Below are 23970 nucleotides of genomic sequence, written 5' to 3'. Positions count from 1 at the left end.
CGCTTGTCTTTATTTATCTATTTTGTATCTAACTGTGTCATTTTCTTCTTATCTTATTGCTGTATGTCATTAATTGTTTGGCCTGTTTTAATTTTATCTGTTTTTATTTTTTACGTCTTCTTCTGTATAACTTGTCCAGCACTTCGGTGCTTTATAAATAAACTTGACTTGAACTACCCCAATAAAATGTCATGACAATATAATATCATCTGTGGCACACAAAGCATTAAAACTGTCAACAGTAACAAGCTATTCCAGAAACAACAACGCCATGAACACTGTTTTACCATACCATAGCCAGGGCTGTGAAGTATCATAGAGAAATCAAGATGTTGTTATTGGAAAGAGACATTTCAATAGAGTTTTATTTTTTTGCTGGTTTGATTAATTTCACCTCCATTGTGTTGGGGACACCTCCACAAATAAAACCAAAACTATCTGCTTAGCAAAATACCATTTGGGTATTTATTATATATTTTAGGTAGTTGGGTGAACTGACTGTCACGACAAGAAATACAAAGCCTAAACTACATAAACTACAGTTTATTCTTGACCTTGTGACTAGTAGCCAACAAAACAAAAATCAATCAAAACCTGCTTACTAGCTTTTCACCAGAGCTTTAGACCACATATCACTGCCTCCGCCAGCAAATGAAGTTATTGGCATATATATATATATATATTTTTATCTCCACTTCTTAACCCTTAACCAAAGATCATGTTTGGGGTCACGTCATCACAACTGAGCCAACAACTCCATTTGCTGCTGACGACTGCGGGATGCAGATGAGAGCTCCAGTAAGTAGACCTTGAGTTAAAATGACTTAGTCAAAGAACTGAAATGTTAGAAAGAGAAAGTAGAAACTAAAATTAAACTGTTAGTAGGAACAGCTAAAGGAAAAGAGATCAGACCCATACAAATTGAGCTCATAGCAGAATCATTTGAAATGATAATTGGCTATTTTAATTGGAAATATTCAAAAGTTCAAAAGTGTTAAAAAGGGTCAACTCTTCACCTATAACAATGTAAAATGCGGCACAGCTGAGTCAGGGGGTTGGGTTAGTAAGCACATTAAACTACAGCCAGAGGAACTCATTTCAGAGGACAAGAGTTAAGGTGATAGCATGAAACAATCAAATTTTTTTGCCAAGGCTATTCTAATTCCAATTAGTCAAAGTTACTCCAACTGATGGTGATGCAACTTCAACAAAATGGGTTCCTCAGTACACAACTACTGCAGCTGATCTCATAAACCAACAGTAAGGTTAGTTTTCATGCAACACAGAAGAAAAGTGGTTTACAGAACAAAGAGCCGGGTGAATGGGGTAAGGAAGGGGAGTAGGGGTTGGGGAAGGAAGGGGGATCTGGGAATGCCACAAAGAACACAAGGCATCACAGATGGACGACGACAAGGACAAGGAGCGCTTCCACCTTCAGGTTTTCCAGGTCTTTCTCGTATTTCAGCCGCAGAGTCGTGATGTCTCCCTGCTCTTCGCGCCGTCTCATCTCTTCGGTCATGACTGAAACTTGCGTCACCAGCTCTTGAATGCGCTCCTTCAGGGTGGATGTAGGGGCCGAGGCATGATGCGACGGCCTGTCCTCGTCTGTCGAGTTCTCGTCTGGGTTTGCCGGACTCATCATGCTTCTCAGCTCTTCCATTTCCCGGTCAAACCTCTCCACGAGGTTTGCCATCTCCATCTCGTGCTTCTTCTTCAGGTTCTCCATGCATTTTGTCAGTGAGTCGATCTCTTTCACATTTTCTTCCGAACGCAGATGCAGTGTCTCGCTGGCCATAGCGATTTCCTGCCTCAACTTATCAGCTTCCTGCTCATAGCTGTCTTTGACCTCTCTTAGTTCCTTCCTATGCATGGCTGTCATGTCATGAAGCTCATTGTATTTATCCAATGAGTCTATGGGCTCTCCTTCGATCTGGATCAAAGTTTGTGACTCTGTGGCGGTTTTCAAAGAAGATAGTTGACTCTGAAGATCTGCCAGCTTGGACTTGAGATCTCTGGTAGCTTCTCTCAATATAGGACAATTTGAACAATCTAAGCTGCCATTCTGACCTTCAGTCTGATTTTCTCTCTCGTGTTGGACTTCCAGCCTCATGATCACATACGATACGTAGGCTTCTTTAAGGGCATCAAACAGATATTCAGAGAACGGTTTCTGTTCTCGACCAAAATCAAAGCTCGCTTCAGCCAAAGACAGAAGCTTGTCATCTTTGGCCAACTTCACACTGGAAGCAATCTGCTTCAAAACATTTGACTTTGCCTTCAAGGTCTTTGTTAACTCTTTAAGAATCAGAGCGCTTGTTTCATTATCAAGCCATCTGTACATGGCTGCAAAATCTGGCCCTGCCACTACCTCACTCTCAACTTTTGCTTGTGGACAATTCCTCCTAATCAGGAGCATCAATCTTTTCTGTGCCAACATCTGTTCTGCAACACCTCTTTCACAGCTGTGTCCGTCTTCCTCTGGTTTTATTTTGGATGTACCCAACAGCTGGATCCAGAACTCTCCCTCTGTCACCAAACTCATGTCTTTCTGACTCAAACAGAGTGGCTCTTCTTTCGAAGAACTGAATAAAGCGCCTTTTAAATCACTGAGCATTTTCTCTACATTAACATCTACCTTTGCTAACATCTCTAAAACCTGATTCATCGCCTCACACTTCATCTCAAGCTCTCCTACTACTTGCTTTATAAGTCCTTTATCTTCAACCTGCTTGTCTCCTGCTTCAACACACTCGCTAACTGTCTTTTCAACTCTACCTGTTGTCATTTCTAACTTCTCTCGTAGCATTCTTAGTTCGTTTTCTGCTTCTCTTAGCTTCTCTCTACTGTCTTTCTCAGATTCCTGGTTCCTGGCTTCAAGTTCCGAACAGCGCTGCTCTGCACACTGAAAGTTTGCCTCCATCTCAAATAACTTTGCTTGTGAGGCTTCAAGTAGCTCTTTGAGTTGCTCTTTCTCCAGGTGTAACTCCTCATCCTCATAATCTGCTCGAAAGCCCAGACCTTTCAGTGTGGCCTCTTTCAACTGCAGCTTCTTCTCAGTGTCTTTTAGGGTGTTACCAAGCTCCTCCAACGTAACCAGCGCTTCATGAAGTCTCAAGGATTTCTCATTCAGCTCTCTTTCGTAATACTCCCTATCTATAGCAATCGCCTGGTTTTCAGCCAGTTCAGCCTTCAGTCTTTTCAGCTCCTCCATGACCAGATGATGCTGTTTGCCGCCCTGCTGGCTGATCAGCTCGGCCTTCAGTCTATCTATTTCTCTGTCAGCTTCAGTCAGCTGGTTAACTATCTCCTGGCATCGTTGTTTCAATGCCCCATTTTCACTAGTTAAAAGTTCAACCCTCTGAGAGAGCAACCCAATCGACATATCGTTTGTCTCTGAATGGTTTTCAATTTCTGAGAGGGGGCCGTAGGGGCTTTTCAGGCTTTCAAAACTTTGCTTCTGAACCTTCCCCACCAAATCCTCCATGGTTAGAAGACGGGCTTCGTATTCACGAATGCATTTTCCTGCCATGGCTAAACTCTTTTTTAATGTTTCATTTTCTACCTCCTGCTGGTACTTCCAGGTCTCCAAGAGCTTCTGAAGTTGATGTTTCTCTGCTCTCTCTTGATTACAACTATGGGATATCAACAACTGTTCAAGCTCCTTTAGGGTCATAGGTTTATCAGTTATCAAGTCTTCGAGTTCTTGAATTGCCTCTGTGCTGTCTTGAAGCAAGAAGCTAACAGTTTTTTTCACAGGTTCAGGGGGAGGGCTTTCCAGAATGGATGGTTTTAGGGGTTCGGAAAAGTAAGGTTCCTTGACGGGGAGGTGAGAAAGCGAGAGGCCAAGCTGTGCCTGCATGTTACGCTTTTTCAGCTCTTGCTGCTTCAGGAGCTCTTTGGTCTCCTGGTACTTCTTTGTTAAACTCTGCGCTTGAGAACTAACCAGTTCAGGCCTCTTCGTCTGGGGCATCACATCAGCCTCCAGACCCAAAGGGTGCTCCAGCTTGGAAAAGGGGACCAGACATTTGATTAACACACAGCAGGGGAGATACAAAGCTTGCTAACAATTTTCAGCGTTAACTACCAATTATTTTGCTCTAATTTCGACAAGTGACATTACAATTATCTTTCCCACATGATAATCCCAAATAATGTAAATTAACAGTGCTTCAAAACAAATTCAAATTCCCTTAGGTTTTAATGGTGTCAAAGCAAAGGAAAGGGATTAAATGGCCTGGGTTAGTTAATCACAACATATCATGCACATTAAATGGGTTAAAGTTACTTCATGTGGTAAGTAATGCAATATTAGTTTCAGCTAGATGGTTTACTCAAGGATGAAGGAATACCAGGTCCTACAAACACATTTCTGAGGTTCTCTGGTCCAAGCTCATGTCTTGCACCAAAGCAATTCTTTTCTGAGTGGAGATAGTGAACAGAATTATCCAACTAAAATCTAAAGTTCAAATTTAAACTTTCTCCATAATTCACTGCAAGTCACTTAAGTGTTCTTTTTCAAAAACAAAAAGCAACACAAAAACTGCATACACTAAAATCGAAATATCGCAGCAGTGCCAAACTTAAATTCAACCATAATCAAACTGAATAATCTAGAAAAGTAGCTTAATCATTCAGCCTTAGTCTGGGAAATCCATCCATACACCAACATATAAGTTCAGAAATTCATCCAGCATCACACATTTATGCCATTACATAGCCATCTACAACGTTTGTTAACAGAACAACAAATGGATGGTCTGTATAGCAGTTAATAGAAGATGAGTCTGATGTCCATGCAAACATTTAGAAAACAAGCCAAGGGGTTATTATTCATACATGTTGAGGCAAACATTTCAGCAAGTAGAGCTACTGTGGCAGTGACCGGTGGAGGATAATATCACTATGTTTAGTCCAGTACTAGAAAGAATCAGGCTATAATTTAGGACTACCAAGAATGTCTGAAATTGATATTGTTAAAAATTAAATTTAAAAAATGAATAAATATAAGAACCTAAATTAGAAAAACATTAAAATCTGAAAATGTCAATGGAAAATTATAAAAATTACTATATGAAAATATAAATGGAAATTGGCCTCTAGTACAAAATTCACTCTTCCATTTTAATTTTCATATTTTGAACAGTATGTAAATGATGGGGCATGGTTGCTTAGAAGATGACAAAAGGTGCGATTCCATCCACATCCGCACTAGAAATTAAAAAAGCCTTTATCAAAATATTGCTCGGTTGAAGTGAAAAAATTCTTGCAGTTGAGTTTATTTAATTTATTTACATATTCCTCGCTTTTTCATTTAGAGTGAAATAATCCTTAGAAAGCCACATAAGCAACCGCAACTCTTGTGTTCCTTGGTCCACAATCAACACAACACTAAAGTAACCGACAGCATGAGTTCAGATACAGTACAGACCTATAACACAGAGACAGGAGATTAACTAGTAGAAGCCAATGTAGTAATAAGATCTCAATGTTTTTTTGTTTTTTTTTTACATGCAATGAACCCATGCAAAGGCACATATCTGTAGCCATTTTGTTGCTTTGATGTCAGTTTGTTTGATGTTTTTTTACAATAAAATACAAAAAAACATGCAAAGAATGTTAAAAAAAAAAGGAGGAGAGAATGTAGCTCAATTGACAATATATGCATGAAATCTACAACAGGTTTTCCCACCATAGCAGAATAACATACAGTGCAACAATGCAGCTGCACACTGAATACACAGAGACTCACCGGAGAGATGTAACCTGTCCGGACGTCCTGCTCTCTTGCCAGTGCCGTTCTCAGCTGGAGCTCCAGCTCCTGTTTGTGCTTGTTTGAGTCGAGGAGCTGCTGGTGACAGCTCTCCAACTGTGCCTTCAGGTCCTCTATCTGCAGCAGGGCCAGGGAGAAGGTTTGGAACAGTTAAAATGTGTGTTATGAAATGGTTTCTGTTCAGCCACTGGTGTGTTTTAGGCCTAAACAATCAATAGGCTTGCTGTCACAATTTGATTTGATTGAGAGCATTTTTCAAATCATAGGAGATTTTAATTAGGCTATGACTCACATTATTAGCAGTGTCTTAACAACCTATAGCAAAGGCAAAGTTTAGGTTGACAAACTTATGTTGGGAAATGTAGTCAGCTGTTAAATAGTATAGTATAAATAGTTTTCCTTTGGTGAGTTCGGGTACCTATAAAACTGAAACTCTGTTTATGTATTTTGCCAAATCTGTTTATGGTTAAAGAAACACCATTATCCATCAGTTTGATGTTTGTAATAATAAGGAATGGGCTGTGTCTTTTTGCCGTTCTTGAAACACCAAAATAGTGGAAAGTCTCTTTTTTACATAAACAATCTGCCTCCCGTTCATTTCAGAGAAGAAGCTAGCAGGTATAGCTTAAATAACTGATAAAATAGCTTAAATAGCTGAAGGTTGTCAGAAACTCTTAGTTAAAATGTTGAGCACCATATTATTATTACTATTATTATGATCTAGTGAATACCAGGCACGTTTACGTACAGTTAAATGCCTAAAAAAAAAAATTAGTAGCAGCATTATTTTATCAGATTTTGTCCATGCAGAAACAAGATAAATATGGTATTATTCTTCATACAATCATAATTTGCATTTTGTGATTCAACGTAGACCACAAGTACAAACCTGTACTTTTGAAATTAAACAGTCACAATATTGATCAGAGAAATCACCGTTACATATTTTCTTCACATCACTAAGCCCAAGATGAATTGATTAAATTGAATTCAATGTATTTGTTTTGTTTTAATACTTTACAGTCGGAAATCACATTACCGGCTGGAACCCACCCAATGTGCCGCCCTGATGAAGGAATTTAGCCCAAATGAAACAGCTAAAATGGGCTAAATGTTATTTCAGCACCTAAACACACTCACACGCGCTCTCTGAAGAGGAACAAGGATAAAAGGACTTTGGTGATCCTGGTTGCAACGTTCAAAAGAAAGTGAATTGCTATTTCGATAATAGTTTCGTCGTTTCAGTCATTTTTCAAGCAAATATGTCAAACATGAGCTTCTAAATTTTTAAAAGGATTTGCTGCTTTTCTTTGTCATTTATGATAGTAAAGTAAGAGTCTTTGGGTTTTGGACTGCTGTTTGCACAGAAGAAGCAATTTGAAGGGGTCACTTTGGGCTCTGGGAAACATAAGCATTTCTCACAATTTTATAGACTAAACAATATTGAAAATAACTGACAGATAAGTTAGCTGCAGCCTTATTGCACTTGCAATAAAAATGTTATGTGGCACAATCATGGGACAGGATTTAATATAATTTCCTGTTCTGCTTATTCTTCCTCTGGTTTGCAACGTGCTGTGTGTACTTACTAAATCTGACATGCACTGAATAGACAGGGAGAAAAACCACTACACATAATGAGTAAACATACCCCTTGCTTGTAATTCTCTAGTAGCCGCTCCAGCTCTGCAGTCTCTCCGGATTGCACTGTGGTGGGCAAAGGTACCCTCCTCTCCTCCCGTATGGGTGTCTTCTCCACCTGTTGCCAGTGTTGTTCAATCACCTCCTCCACCCTCTGCTGCGTCTCCAAAGACACGGGACCTGGTGAATGGGGTCGTCCGGCTCCCTCTCCACTCTCACAGTCTGTCCTCCCTCCTTCTTTAACGGATATATCCCCTGCCGATGAGCTGGTCACAGACTCATACCTCTTCCGCCTCTCCTCTCTTCTCCGACTGCGCTCGAGCTCTCCCAGGTCCGCCTGGAGGCTCTCAGCCTCCTGTGCTCGCTGCTGAGCCAGAGCCTGAGCGATGGGCCTGAACTCTGCCCAGTCAAAGGTCTTAGAGCGGCCTTCTCGTCTGCGTTCACGTGCCCGGCTCTTTATGACACCCGGTACGGATTCTCTCTCCACAGACGAGGCCTCAGAGGAGAGAGATTCCTGGGTGACGTCTGGCCTTACCAGAGCCTCCAAAGAAGAGAAGGAGCCATGATCCTCAGTTGAGCTGAAAGGCAGTGGAAAAGGCAGGCAAGAAAGCTTTAGCTTCAAAATGCTCATTGTCCATTTCCCAAAAGATGCTACCAACAATCCTTGTGTTGCAGTTGCCGGTGACAATCTGCTACCATGTGCTAATGTCCACTGTTGGCCCTTCTTTTCACTCCACCATCTTCACCATGTCTATTTTTCTTGGGGCAATTTGTCTCTGAAGTGTGACATTTACTTTTGAATGTATGTAAAGGTCTATATCTATAGACAGTTGAAACCTTTAATTATTGACTTCATCTTTGCATACACACTGTATAACTAGTTAAACTTCTCCAACATTTTCAGTTTCTTTCTGCAATATAAAGACATTGATAACCAGGGTCAGTTTCCAGTTTAAACCAGAGGATGAATTATTCACTATTATGGTTGAAAAATGTGTGCAGTAATTGCTGACGTGAGTGTACTGACCTTGCCACATCAGGGGCAGTGGAGGGTCTGACGTTCTTCATGACTGCCTGGATCCAGTTCCTGCGTATACCTGCTGTCATGGCTGACAGAGTGTGCACTCCCTCCTGGGTCTAAACATTCAGAGGCACCACAAAATACACACAATGACACACACGCAATAAAAATACAAAAGGTCTATAATGTTACACAACAGGTCTGCAATAAATACTGATTTATTTTAAAAGTTCTGTTTTGTTTACACTAAGAGTTGGGTGATAACAGTGTCTACCATGAGATTATAGCAATGTGTCTACCGTCAGACATTATTGTAACTTGATTGTGTTTTATTTGATGATGATTGTATTTATATAATAATGCACCTTATTTCTCAAGTATTTTGTTCACTGGACTAGCCAAATTCCTATCCGGTTGTTTGATCCATAAAACGTTTCCTCACAGATGTTCCATAATATTTACTGTATTACATAATTTGGGATATGGGATAATTCCACCCTTTATTTAGACTACTACTTGAGTTGTTTGTTTGTTGACAACTTTAAAGTACATTTTGAGGCTGTAGTTTGTGGTTATGTTGTATTGAACTGCATCCTGAGAAGGGTTTCTAGTATTTTGGTTATCTTATTTCCGTACAAGGAGACGCAAAAACATTAGAGTGACTAAACTATAACCCGTTGTATTGAATCACAGTATTATGTATAAAGGGCATTTACTTTATTAAAAAAGGGCACTTTTCCTATGCTAATATAAATGCCTGAATAAATGATTATTCATAGTAAAAATGTGTCCCTTGTTAGAAGGCAAAGCCTCTTACATGTATTTGGAAACCATAGTTGCGTTGAGCCTGGTATTCAGTTACATTGCAGCAAGTAGACAGGTCAATCTCCCCATCCAGGTCAGAGGCCTGCAGTAACACAAAGATGAAGAAAGACGAAGGGTAAACATGAAACACAACAACTGTTAAACATAAAAATATGCAATAAGTATTGACATAGAACGACTGAGCTTACCTCCTCTGCAATTGAATCCTTGTAGTATCTCAGGCTGTGATCAGTCAAAACAAACCAGTATTTCTTCCACTACGACATGGACGGGAAAAAACAGACAAAGTTGGGCTACAAAAAAGTTCTGTCCAGCAGCCACTTACATCTGCAGTGCATGTTACGGTAATAAGATATAAAGAAGTAGTCACATATTGAACGTCCAGTCAGTCAAAAACACCTGCTTTGCCTCTCTGTGTTTCATATAAAGTTGTATCATAAAGCCTTCAGACTCCACCCTGGTCTTTTACGTCTATTGAAGATACAACATCAAAGTCTGACCACACCACTGTAAAGGCCATAGAATGCTACGGAGTGCTTTACGCGGACAGTTCGGATGCTGTTTGAACTGGCTTTTAATTCCCTTACTGATGACGTAATCAGTCTTTTTTATAAAAGAAACCCTCAGGGTGAAACTGTATCATATAAAGACAACATTACAGTAATATTTACTGCACTGTCACTCTTTCTGGGTGATTTGAAGTTAGATACGTTTTTTCAATTTAATAATTTTTGCAAATTTTTTTAGCAAACAAAAACACTGATTTCTTTTACTCTGTTTGGCACTTTTATTCTCTTTTTTTTAATGACTGCTTCTTACAGACAAAGGCAGATTAACAGTTCAGAAAGTACCTGGCCTTGCTCGTCCAGCTTCACCATCCAACCTTTCTTGAAATTCAGCAAATCCGGCTGCAAAAAAAAAGGACAAAAAAATATACAGAATTGAGAAAACTTCTGTACTAAAAGAAAGGTGGTTTAAAAATGTTGAACATGCAAGATGACATCAATAGCAGTCAAATACAAATATAAACCATGTCATTTTCTTTGTCAAAGTGCTGTAGTTTACGACCACTTAACATAAAGGAGACTACAAATGACAAACCCAAAAAGTAGACAAAATTCCTATATGACTCTGTTGTATCGTCAAATTCAAGTACAAAATCATATTGTCAATATTCAAAAAAACATGCTCACTCAGTCAGCTGAGGGTAGAAGTTGACCCTACCAATGGATCGGACAAATTAAAATCAGATATGGGATTGTCTAAATGTGGACCATGGCCAGGGGCAACTTCTGCCAGATTTCTTGCCGGTCTGTGCTACTCCAGCTGAGGAGGCAGAACGCAGTGCTCAGTACTGTTGTAGTCTGCTGTGATTCCACACAGGAAGAAAGAAACACACACGTGTGCACGGTGACCTCAGGAAGCAGTGGTTAAGTTGGACACTCTCACACATAAACAGACACGCACCTGTCTCACTCCTCCAGCCAACAGAAATATAATGACATATAACAAACATGGATACACACAGAGGGCAAAATCTGCACACAGAGGGAGCAGTAAGAGGAGTATAACCTGGAGAGGAGAGGGAGAGGAGGGGGCTGCATTGCCCCCTGCAGCATGGAGGTTTGGCCTACAACATCCACACCCTCGCACCACCACACCAATGCCAAAAAACATTAGGAAAAGGGCAATTTTATTCATCACAGAAATAGGACTGAGCTATATATCAAATATATTCAAATATTAATTAATGTGCGATATAGCAGATGACCATATCATATTTGAGTTTTCAGTATTTCTGCTGGTCGCTGCTGAGGGGTGATTCCGTTACTTTAGTCAGCCATAAAGTGTATAGATAAGCTCAGGTTGCAGTATAATAGTTAGCCAATGTCTGCTTTTAACAGCTGAGGCGGGAAAGCCAATTGTGTGGTTCCACTGACGATAGGTCAGTTCTACCTTTTTTATATACAGTCTATTGTACTACCCGTAGGTGTCATTTCCACTGGGGATGCTGGGGACATGTCCCCACCACTCTTTGAAATGGCTGATTATGTCCCCACCAGGACAATTTGTTAAAAATGAAAATGCCTTTAGAAAGGTTTATTTGCACATTAAGAAAACACGCAATGCAATTAAAATATAGAAGAAACAAATGTGCACTGTTCAAAAAAATACGCAAAAACGTGAACTTTAACAACTTCTTGACGGTTTCTTTTTTGCCCCTTTTCTCTCCCTGTGAACATGACAAAAGAGGAGAGAAGACTAAATCATGCCTACATATGTGTTGCCTCAGGGGATGATATTACATGAGAAAAGTTGATCTACAGGAGAAACAGATCTGAAAGCAACACAGAATGCCTGAGAGCTGCACTGACTTAGATTCTGTTATATTTATATATTTTGAAATGTAATTTGCTATCTGAATTTTGTGTTTGGTGCAGAAACTTTCACCAGAATGCAGGAAATTTTTCTGGGGGTGGTCCTCCCACACCCCCTGCTCCTATATCTCAGCATTGAGGATATCTTTAAAACTGTTTAAGGATTGTTTTGCATCATTCTCATGAACCTAATATTGCTTATTGTGATGTCTCGCGAGCTAAGTGTCTCACACCCCTAATCTGAGCCCTTATGTCCCCACCACTTTTCAACATAAAGTGACGCCCTTGGTACTAAAGTGAACTGAAGTAAAACGAGTGGGAAACATTTTTGGGGCAAAGTCACCAAACTGTTGCAGCAATTTTATGTCCAGGTGACCAGTAAAGTGCAGTTATGGCTCTCTCTCCATTCATTTAGATAGGAGCCGGGTCTTAAAAGGTATGTTCGAAATAACTGTATGGAGGCGTCACTAAGATGGCTGCCGAGTTGAATTGAACTTTATTTTCTGTGGCAGCAAACACAACACACAGCCTTTCAGTAACTATTAAACTGCTGGGCTTATCTACACAATTTACGGCTGACTAAAGTAACTACCCCTCACACACCAGGAAAGACTCGCTTTCACAACAAACCCACAAGACTCCATCACACACACAGGTTACCCACAAAGCAAGCTTCCTTAAAAGGGGAAGGTTCAGCCGGTAATTAATTAATATCACTGGTGCATTAATGTGCATGTTGCATTTTACTGCTGTAGATGTTTAAGGTTGAGCTCATTTTAACTAATTAATATACTGTTGGGTGTTGTAACCTACCACAATGCATCATATTTTACAAGATCATCATGTTTACACTATTTCAGAATGTACAGTATGTTATACTAGACAAAGTATATAGTGTTTATTGAGATATATATTGTGTATCGCAATATAGCCTAAAAATTCTGCGATATTTATGAGCAATTTCACCCAGCCCTACAGAGAAATTACATACCGATGTCAGGTTGAAATGGGATCTAAGAGAGAGGAGAAATTCTCTTTTCTTTTACCCAACCTAATTGAGAGGTCAAAGGTCAGAGTCACTTAAAAGAAACATGGATGAGTGGATGGATTAAACAGGCCAATATGTGAGTTCTCCTTAACCTCACAATACTGCAGTACATAGAGCTCTGTGGGTATCATAAATACTGTTTTTCCATGACATTTAGCAATTTTCCCAGTTGAAAAATCCGTTTTCTAAGCAAAGCTGTTACGCTCTTGCCGTTACCCACAGAGATCTTTCTCAATTTTTAATTCTCCTAACTCTGTTACCTAACTGAATCCAGCCGCTCTGCTCCAACAACAACAACAACAACAACCCAGTGACCTCTCTCCACACAGCTGAAGAGCTGGCACTGATGCTGTGCAGTACGGAGAGGCTTTGTCTGGGAGACCAGAGATGCTGAAACACACTGGTCTTCAGAAGGAAGGAAGTATTGGGTTAATTTCAAAGCAATCAGAACAAATTTGATCTTCAGCTGAATAGGGCTAGACCCGAATATTCGGTCGTTGGATACGGATTCGATTTTCAATTTTGAGATTTGAATATTTAATTATATTGAACTGTAGAATTACAGTTTACTGATTAACTGTAGAAAATACAATTTATCAGTAAACTGGAAACACACAAACAACAACATAATGAACATATTAAAATAATTATATTAGGCCAATTGTAGAAGAAGAGCATTTAGTTGCAATAATAAAAGTTAAAAGTAAATTATGCATAATAACATTGTTAAGTTCTGCTAGCGATAATCCCGTCTGCTTTCTGGATCCCCACTCGGCTAAACTAATCCCGGATTCTGCTCTGGACCTGCTCGGATCAGACTCTCCTACTCTGGACTCTCAGCTATGGTTCCCTCTGGAGCAACGATTATTTGCTTTTAATTACTATTGAAGCTTTGAAGCTCAAACTGCATCTAGCTATCTTTCTTCTACAAGTGAACTAGCTGGTTTAAAGCTCATGTGCAGGCTTTCTATTAGTACTGTGGGACAAAACAAACAGCCAATGGGTAGATTAAAACACTGGTTTCAGGTGTAGAGCTGAAACGATCAGTCAATAAACTGGGACAGAAAATTGATCAAATTTTTAAAAGTAAATTTTCATATTTAGAGAGCAGGACCGACTGCAGAGTGGGGTACAGATTGTCAGTAGTGATGTCATTCAACTGCATTATTCTCTACAGTATAACAATATATATGTAACGCTATCCAGAAATGTTTTTAGATTAGATGTGCTGTCATGATGCTGATTATGCCAGATATCAGTCCATCACTAGCTAAAAGGCAATTATTTTTACATTTTATAGACAAGATTAATAATCAAGAAAATAATTGGCAAAAGAATTGTTGGTTGAACCCTTATATCAATATTAAACTTGCATTGATCAACAACATTTGTAATATTAACACTAAATCAAATTACTATGCATAATATGGAAGGGCTTGCTTGTAGCGACAACAACCACAGAGAATAATCATCTGACTCTGCAGCTCTACAAAGCTTTCTAACCGATTTTAGCTGCCTGTTACGGCCCACATACTGTGTGGTTCAGTCTTACTATTCGCAACAACTCCTGCTGACAGCCAAGAAACAAGCCCTGATAAACTTACTGTACAATATCTGCCTAGTAAAGAAAGTCAAGCTTTTAGCATCTAGCAATTCAGATAGATCCCGAGGCAAACACCGAACTAAAAGGAGAGTGAAGGTTGGACTTATAATCATCACATGACGAAGTAGGCAACTGTACCAACATTTTAGCCATAGTGAATGTCTAAGCCAGGGATATGATGATGGCTGTGTATCTTTTAGCTTTTGATGATCTGGCCTGCTTAATGTAGCTTCCATGAGTCCTGTCATTTATAAACAAGATGTAGAATATAATCTACTGGTTAAACCAAGAACACTGTGGTCATGATGGAAAGTTATATCCTTCATAAGAACATTTGGTTGCCTGGTAGTTATATGCACAACAACCTCTGATAGTCACAGAAGATGTGTTAGAAATGAACCTTAGACCTTGATGAGGAAGTTTTACAAAAGCAAGAGAACAGTAAACACTCACCGTCATGACTGACTCCGTGGTCCTTCTGTCCAGGGACTTGGCTCTCCTCAGAGGCGGCATGGTGGAGGGAAAATCCAGACCCTGGCCCACGCCATGCCTTTGCTCCTAAACAACACACACATAAACGCATGCAAGATTTTCTACATTGTTTTTGTACCTGTGTAAGGTACATTAACTTTCATAGTCAAAAATCCACAAAAAAGAATAGAAATACTAAAGAATGACACTTTTTGAGAGACAACATACAAAATAGAAAATTCACAGATTATTTATAAATCTAACTAATTTGGTCTGTTTGGATGGGGATTAATGTGCTGTGAAGAAATGTCATGACAACCGCTCCTTATTTGTCAAACCCTCATATCAACTCTGCACAAACACAAAAACACACTGATAGCGTGAGGCTAAACTTGCAAACTCTAAATCAGTGTGTGTATTGTTTGAAAGCAACGGTAATAACAGCAGATAGCTTATGTGTGCGTGGAGAACAAAGCACAGAGCAGTTTTGGCATCGCTATCTGTATATGTACGTGATATTTTCGTCCGTGCAAGACTGACAAAGATCTACTTCCAGAACAAAAAACCCAAGTGTTTCACAGTGTCTGACCGTGACTCTGCGCGTCAGTGTTTTGGGTCTCTGTGTTCCTAAAGTTGGGTTTTGAGCGGCTCTAGTCGAGCACAGAGGGCCAGGGTGGGAAAGGAAAGCATAATCACCAGGGGAATCCCACCACAGAATGGAAACTGGAAATGAATACAGCATACACTGCTGACCTCTGAACTACAACCAAAACAAAGACAGGACAGAGAGAGGGAAAGATGGAGGGAAGAAGGCGAGGGTGAAGGGAAAAGCGTGGGGGGAGGTGCTGGGACAGAAAAAAAAAAAAAAACCACGCTGGTATGCCCAATGCTGAGCTCACATCTGTACTGCCATGTGATGTTGTTTAACAACGGTGTTTACAAGTCTTAGCGTATCTATTGTAAACTGCTGCACAATCTTGGCACTACTTGATGAAATATGCAAGGGTGCGTGCCTTCTCACTCACACTCACACACACACAGTGGTGTTACCTCTCCGTGGAAGCGTCTGTGCTCACTTCGGCCCTGTCTGGCGTTCCTCCCCGACTCCTCCACCTCCATTTTCTCTGGATTCTCCAGCTCCAAAGCCTCCAACTTCTCAATAACACCGGAGCGACTGCAAATCAACCCACAGACACACACACAGTTAAGTTAAAGGGAGAAAAAAAATAAATAAATCAATTTAGTATTACTTGTATAGTATTATTTTTTCCTTTTCCCTGTAGAGTCACTGAAAGGCACTAAGGTCTGTGGGACATGGCATCCGACTTGTCTTAATACCCCTTTTAACTAAATAGTTCCAGTATCTAAACTCAGGATCTAAATTAGGAACTAAAAGTCCCCATCTGAACGCTTTCTTGTTTGTGCTTCCTCAGCATCTTAAGAACTGTGAAGAGGCAAAACAATTTAAAAACTATTTAAAAATCACCCCACACTGTTGTTCCTTATTTACTGTGACAGAAGTTTCAATTGATCTAGTGTATGGATAGAAATGTGACATTCAGGGGAGAAAAAGGAGCCATTCATTGAGGTGGCACACACGGGAAGAAAATGTGAAAAATGTGTTGTAAAATGTGAATGCAAGGATCCATGAGAGAATTACAAGTTTTTGTAATACAGAATAAGAGTTAAGTCACCGGTTCACAAAGTTGTTGACAGCTACCGATTTATATTACAGTGTCAAATCTACCTCCCTAAAAACGTAACTACATGCTGTGATTGGTTGGCTTGGTAGCATCGTATTTCCTCCAAGCCTCCAGGAAGTGCCCCATGCACTGAAGCCACAGGGCTTTTAACTGGCTGTGAACGGCGGCTAATTAGTTTTTTAGCGTCACAACCCCCACGAAATGACTCGTTTCACTATCAGAATTTGATCCATTCAGTCTAACAACATTTCTTTCAAAGTCTAGAAGAGGCCATGATTAATGTTTTAGCTTCATTCAAGTTAGCGGAGTGCTAAACTGGAGTTAGCCAGCGGAAGTCAACACATAGGAACAAGAAGTAGGGTTTTGGCGGTGTAATAGAGTGACACAGACACCAACGCACAAATGTAAATGCTCACAACGGCGTGGCTATGTGCGTAGCGGACACCGTAGGCTCAGATGTAGACTTGATGCAGAAGTACAAATTGGCCTTTCGAAATCAGTGCAACATTGAGAGCTGCCCTGTATGAAACATTGTGTTAGAAAGATCTATCTGAGGGCCAGCCACTGGTGTCCATCTGGAACCTTCCTCAAACTGTGACACAGTATACTGCCAACTCTGACACGTTCCCACACAAGCCTTTTGTTGAATGAGGTTTTTGGAAAGCGGAATCTGCATTAGAGAGAGGAAGAGGCTGAGAGGCAGTGGGAAATATTATATTACTCTTTAGCCTAAATGTTGCCCTTATTTGGGGACTCTTGGGCCAAAGCTGCAGTCCTTAAAAGGGAATGAAGCAGAGGGAAGGAGGACAAGGACAGTGTGAGGCCAAACACCCACCATATGACTTTTTCCATATGACTCAAGTGAAATTGTCGGGATATATATTTGACAGGGCCCCATCACAAACTCTGATATGCAAAAAGTCGGGAGGCAACGGTCCCTGAACAATGAAAGTCTTGTTTGTATCAAACGTGTTTGCCAATCATTTTTTTTCTGGCCTGTGTTGCCACCAGTGTACACTAGTGCTCACTAGCAGTGATGTTGAGTGTTATATGCAGCTACTTTTAAATAAAGTTAAGTTTCAGTTTCGTTTTTCTCTTTCCCCTTCTTGCGAGACAAATCAAACCTGAATCAAATCATAAATGATTTTTTAACAAGCATCTACATGTGCAAACAACTCCAACCACCCATTTTGCCCATTGTCCTTAACTTCTGTGTGAGTGTCTATTTCAGGGTTTAAGATATTTATTGAGTTTGGCAGATAGGACATGACATCAGATGAAAATATTACAACTATCTAATGAATCTTTTCAGACGTGGAACATGTGACATTGCTGGCATCATGTCATTCAGATGTAGGTGCCCGTGACGTTAATCTTCCTTACAGCTTGAGGAAGACATTACATTTACAGAAAGAGCCATGGAAGTCTGAATGACATTTAGTGTGTTCAAGCTAAACGGGCCGTGAAGTTGCTTTTTAATTAATGTAAGCATCACTCTCTTCTCACAGTGAATCAAATTCTCAATTTCATCATTTATTAAGTAGCAAATTCTATATGGCTAGTTTCTAACATTCAACAATGCACAAGGACAGAATGCCGTCTGTAAATCATTGAGCAGGATATTCATAATTTCCTTCATGCAATTGGACGTGACTGAATGTCAAACGTGAAGAGAGGAAGACATGGTTGTACAAGTTTGTTTTCTTTGGGGTGCTGTTTCTATGTCTTAATTAGATGGGAAATGGGGACGGGAGAGATGGGGAATGAGATGCAACAAAGGTCCCTGGCCAGATGCAAACCAGGGACATTGTGATTCATGGTTGGGGCACCAGGACGTCCTGGGTTGTGTGTTTGTTTTAAAAAAAAAATCTTGTTTGGACTAGATTAACAGCCTTTCTGGCTAGCTGTATGTGCCTGTCTGTACAGAGAGAGTCTGCTTCACTTAAACCCCAAACTGGCTCAAGTGGCCCAGTAATGTGTTTATGGGGCAGTATGTAGGCACTCCTCCTAGTTTCCACTCCTCGTTTTCCTTTCACGCCTGGCATGGATGGAGCAGGAAACTGGTCGTGGGAGGAAAAAGATGACCCCCACCACACCTCCTTGGTTTGTTTGAAATGTTGCTGTCTCTGGTGTGTGTGTGTGTGTGTGTGTGTGTGTATGTGTGTGTGTTAGACCTGTGACCCCCTTCCGAACAGCACCAGATTACTGAGTGGAAAGTCCAGAGGCTGTGTGTTTATAATGTCTATGCTTTATGTTAGTTTTATGCTTTTTCTATCGGCAGTATTACTGACAGGGAGGGTGATTATTAAGTAACAGATTTTCTCAGAAACACACGCACAAACATAACAAGGATATTCAAACTGAGCACAAATCCCAGTAAGTCTTCATTTCACCAAATACTGCCCTTTTTCCTCTGTTCCATTAAAACCACAACACTAGTTCTGAGAGTGTGTGTGTGCACATCAAAAGCTTTGGAAGTACGTCACTGGGCTTTTTGTGTCTGTGTGTTTACATGCCTTTAAAAGGATAAGCCAGAGGCTCAAGTATTTCCAGACCACAGCATCTGTGGCATGGAGCTGAGATTCCAAGAAAGCAGTCCACTAACCTGGTTCATCAGGTCAAACCAGAGGCTGATTTAATACCTGACCTTTCAGCAAGGACAGCAAGATGTAATCAGAAGCATGTCATTTCCTCTTGAGTCACACCTGCGTGTTAATGTGTCATTCTTGTTTCATTTAAGTCACTTTCAGCAAAAAAAATGACATCCTGGTTCTGTGAAAGTGAGTCTCTCTCCTCGTGTTCCGTCGTATCTACTGGATTGGGTGGGCGGGTGAATCACACCAGTACTTCACAACACCGCCATTCACAGGTTAGATGAAGCTGAGCTTTATCTCAGTTATGTACTGTAGATTTAGTGAGCTATGCATCCTCTGGAATGGCACAACAGACAAAAAAAAAAAAGACTGCAGAGCAACTTGTCACTATCCAAGATTGAGTTTTAAAGGGGCACTCCACTGATTCTACACCTTGAGATGTGGCCTGTATAGCTGTATAAGGCCTTCTGTCATCATCTCAGCTTGGAACTAAAAATCTGTCTAAAACCATGCTTCTAGTTATGTAAAGATTGTGGAAATTGTAGGATTCAGCTTTTATGGTGTTTAAGGTCATGATATTTATTTAGACCATTCTGTTTTAATCCACCTCTTGTCAGACATTCCAACAGAAGTACAAACTAAATTGCTGGAGGACACTATTAAAAGCAGAGATTGGAAATACTATTCTATTTATAAGAAATGTTCAAACTGCCCTTATCTGCAGCCAGTAACTGATGTGTCTAAACCTGTACTTCAGTTCAGTATTTTGGGATGAACAGTCAAATTTAAAATGATTTAAAAAATTATCACAATGTCAGCTGTAAGCAGGTTCAGTCTGAAAATATTTGTTTCTGCCTTCAAAAAGTGATGTTCACCACATGTAGCATGTCTTTCTCCAAAAGTTTCCAACTTTGCTTCTTTTACCCAAATGTCTGGGAACCACTGAGATAAAGAAAGGCAGGATGACTTTAAGGGCACCGTTCTGGATTAACACTGTTACTGAACAACAGCAGGAGACAGAAGGAGCAGACACTGACCTCCTCTCGGGGCTGAGGACGGCCTCCCTCTCCTGCCTGTCAGGGCTCCTAAAGCGGCTCCTCTTCTCTGCCTTTCTGGCCTCGGCCTCCAGCCGCCGGGATCGCGGCGTGTCGTGGTGGCTGTAGGTGTGGCTGCCCCTCTGGTTGGCCGGGTGGCTGTCGGTGCTGGTCACCGTGCTGCCGCTGGCGTCCGAGTCCAGAGAGCTTACCGAGCCGCTAATGTGGGAGCCGTTAGAGAGCAGGGAGCTGCCGGAGGGGAAGGGGTCACTGGGGGCTGGGGAGAGGCAACGCGGGACCCCCCCCAAGCTGGAGCATGAGCCTGTCGGGGAGAGCAGGTCACTGGGGGGCTGGGGAGCAGAGCCATGCAGTGGCAGGCTGCCTCTGTCCACCTCGTCGCCATTCACTGAGCCTGCGTCAGAACCCTGTGCTAGAGGCACACAGTCACCTAGACGAGAGGAACAGAGGAAGCCACCGCACATCTTAATACCTTTATAACAAAAAATAACAATTTTCAGAATGTTTACCTCTACTACTTCCAGAATATCCACAACATTTGTTTCACTTTTTAAAATTATCTTGTGTGAATGACGTTTGCTTTCATTTATATTTCAAAGAGATATTCCTCCTTACTCGCGAGGGGCAGCGGGGATCCTGGAGGCAGGTCAGCAGGGGCCCAGACAGCAGCCCCCTCCGCTTCTCTCTGGTTCAGCTCCTCCTGCCAGATAATGGAGCTCGAGTCTGGAACCTTCTCCGCCTCAGGGATACCAGAGCCGGTCACTGCTACCTTGGCTGGGCCCGGCTCCTGGACACGAGCACATGAAACCATCAAAACAATTAAACGAAAAGGAAGAAAAGTGGAATATGATATCAAGCTGTGTCATGTACTCTTTGCGTACCGTGTAAGGAGTATTACCTGGGAGGTCGTAGGCTCCACTTTGCGTTTCTTCTTCTGGTTCTGCTTATTGGTCCGGGGGTACACCACCAGCTGTTCACTCCACCTGGAGACGGACGGAAGAGTGTTTTAGACATTTGTGTGTGCACATCCTATCCTGCACAACCCATCTGCAGACACATCAGGACAACTTACCCATTAATGATCTCTTTATTCTCTCCTCTGATGAAGTACTCCTGGTCCGGGGTGATAATGCACAGAGAGTTCTTCTGGCCCGTCTTGGGCTCGGCGTCTATGACGTCTGTACACAGGTTCATGTTCACCGTGCCCTGAGGCAGCGTGCTTGGCTGGAGGAGACACAACATGACATATTAGCCTGTTTATTAGCCTAAATGATTAGGGTTGGGTACTGAAACACGGTACAGGTTGGAACCGGTTCCTAGACGACCAGTATCCACCAGACCGAATTATAGCACAAATGTTGGTACCACTAAAATTTTCCCTCTGAAACGGGCGTAAGAAGCGGCACCACTATTCACAGCAGTCCCTCAACGAAAGGCTCCAAGCAGACAGCCGGTTTCGTTCGGTCTCTATTAATGCTGCAACGCTACAGGCTACCGTGCGCCAGCAGCCTACGCCAAAGAAACAAACCTGGCTCAACAGCAAGCTGCACGTTGTAACTTCTCTCGCTTTCACCCTCTCTGTCCCGAGGCTAACACACACACTCCCCCAGGCTAGCAGGAACAACAACAACTGCCCCCCTCAACGCTCTGCCAATCGCAGGTAGGAAAATAAATGATTGACAGACTTCTACGCATATTACACATTCGCCGACAGCCATGACACGGACCTCCTGGAAACACTGGAGAACACAGCAACTACAATAAACAGCCCTTTCTGCCCAAATACAACAGCCATAAACACATTTAGGGTTGAAGCTGGTTTGTAGCACATGAATACCAAATCAAAATTTATTTTGCCATATTTAGTGTTAAATTACTGTATTTGGGTTGGTTTTGTAAATTTGTTTTGTATTTACTTATATTTATATTATATCAGTTCAGGCACAGTTTAAGCACCAGAACCATTTTAATATAGTACTGATTTGGCACCGGAATCCTAAAGAAATCCAAACAATACCCAACGATTTATGTGACTGAACCTTTGGATTAAATGACAACTAGAATGCTGGAGCAGACAATTGAATATAATAAAGGAAATAACTGAAGAGCAGTTTACACATAAATCAACAAAGTATTAGAATACTAACTGTATATAATGTGCAAAATATTAGCAGTGGAACATAAAATGACAAATGTGGAAAAAATTTAAATGGGATGCTTGAGTCACTAGTTTGTTTCCATATCGGATGGGTGACCGCCCGACTAAACACTGATATCATCGGTATCGCATTTCAAATAGTTCAAAACTCAACAGAGAAGATCTGAGGCAAAACATTCATCAGTGCTGCACAGTGTTTCAGACTTGGCTCAGCAGGTTTCACATTTAGTCTCTTCCAATCCCTCATTCCTCACCTGCCTCTCTTTTTAAGAAGCAGATGGCCTGTACTGTATGGACACTCCACTGTTATCACCAGCTCTCCATGGTAACTAGGCGAATCCTTTCTCTTGTAGCACACAGTGAGCGAATTAGGGAGATGACAGCAATGAGATGCCAGACTAAAGCTGCTTTGTGTGTGAGACCAGTGAAGAACGTAGAGCTGTGTCTGCTTTGTAAACTTACCATCAATATGCAACAAATACACTGACTGAAGTTTCCTGTATGTTTTGCATGACAGAATATTGCATGTATTGTCATTTGAACCTGATAACTGTCTTGATAACATCAGACTCAAGAAATCCCCTTCCTCTCCAACCTTCTCTGTCTCCTCTGATTCCTGCGGCTGTGTTATCAGCCTTTGCCGGGCTATGCCTGCTACAGATGTAAAACAGGTGCTGGGTCTCTTTCCAGCTCCTTTTAAGGCCACTGAAAACAGATCCAGCTTTATTAAGATCTGCCTGTAAACCCCCAGGGGCTGCCAAATATGGCAGCTACACTGCGTCGCACTTTAAAACTCAGAGAAAGTATTTCCTCCACTAGAAAGAAACCATCATGTTTGAGAATAAGTAGCGGCGTGGAAATGTGTGGAATCCTGCAGTGTGCTAAAACTGCCACATCGGTATGGTAAGGGTTGGGCGATATGACGGTAGATCCTGTGCAGCGCTAAAAATGTGTCCACCGGTAAAGATCTGTCAATACTTTGATACTGTAAATACAAAGCAGGTGGATTTGATTTATTTGTATTGAAGTTCCAAATAAAGAAGAAAATAATCAAGTGTGATGAAGTATGGTACGGTAATTTTAAACCATTTATTGAATTTACAGAACAATTATTGTATCGTAATATATACAGTTACCGTGACATAAAATTACATATACCAGCGTGATAGGAGATTTTATTGCCAACCCCTAGTATGGTAGTGATACTTTCTAAGGTGAGACTGGAAACATACATGCAGAGATAAAATGCACTCTATAAATCTGTAACCACTAACAGCTGTTACTTTGTATGTAATGTGGTGCGGCTCATGTCTCCAAAGTAGATGATCTGCTGATTGTTTTTTTATGTCTGATTTAGTATATAAAGTATATGTAGGGCTGGGAGATATGGCCAAAAATAAAAACATTTCATATCATTCGATATTGATAATCATCACGACATATATCAAATCATTACTTCTTTCAAATTTAAAGGCTGATTTTTGCTCCTAAGTATAAACTGAAGAAACCAGAAGGTTAATTATATGGTTTAAACTTTTCTTTATGGTCAGAATGTGACAAACACTTGATGCCAAACAGTGGATCACTACACAAATCTGAGGTAGAACATTCAAAACTATTATCATAAAATCAAATATGATTAGTAAATCTTTTTTCAGTCCCACTTTCCTCAACAAAATAAATATTTTAATAGAAAAATTAAGTGC

At 40.9% G+C, this 23970-nt stretch overlaps 1 protein-coding gene across 1 annotated transcript in view; it reads right to left on the bottom strand.

Moving 5' to 3' along the window:
- LOC123982466 (myosin phosphatase Rho interacting protein) overlaps positions 1–21325 on the bottom strand; it is a 29397-nt gene extending 8072 nt beyond the window's left edge. The window contains exons 1-12 of the mRNA XM_046067990.1: positions 21179–21325; positions 21005–21089; positions 20722–20893; positions 20092–20536; positions 15808–15931; positions 14740–14844; positions 10109–10165; positions 9446–9514; positions 9250–9339; positions 8439–8548; positions 7422–7989; positions 5750–5887 (exon numbers count right to left, since the gene is read on the bottom strand). Coding sequence (XP_045923946.1) covers positions 5750–5887; positions 7422–7989; positions 8439–8548; positions 9250–9339; positions 9446–9514; positions 10109–10165; positions 14740–14844; positions 15808–15931; positions 20092–20536; positions 20722–20893; positions 21005–21089; positions 21179–21300 — 2085 coding nt within the window. The 5' untranslated portion in view covers positions 21301–21325. The remainder of the gene's footprint in view (positions 1–5749; positions 5888–7421; positions 7990–8438; positions 8549–9249; positions 9340–9445; positions 9515–10108; positions 10166–14739; positions 14845–15807; positions 15932–20091; positions 20537–20721; positions 20894–21004; positions 21090–21178) is intronic.
- Between the last annotated feature and the right edge of the window lie 2645 nt (positions 21326–23970).

Source organism: Micropterus dolomieu, linkage group LG14 (assembly GCF_021292245.1).
Source record: "Micropterus dolomieu isolate WLL.071019.BEF.003 ecotype Adirondacks linkage group LG14, ASM2129224v1, whole genome shotgun sequence".
Taxonomy (NCBI): domain Eukaryota; kingdom Metazoa; phylum Chordata; class Actinopteri; order Centrarchiformes; family Centrarchidae; genus Micropterus; species Micropterus dolomieu.
The sequence above is the reverse complement of the archived record's forward strand: the minus strand, read 5'-3'. Positions and strand labels throughout refer to the sequence as shown.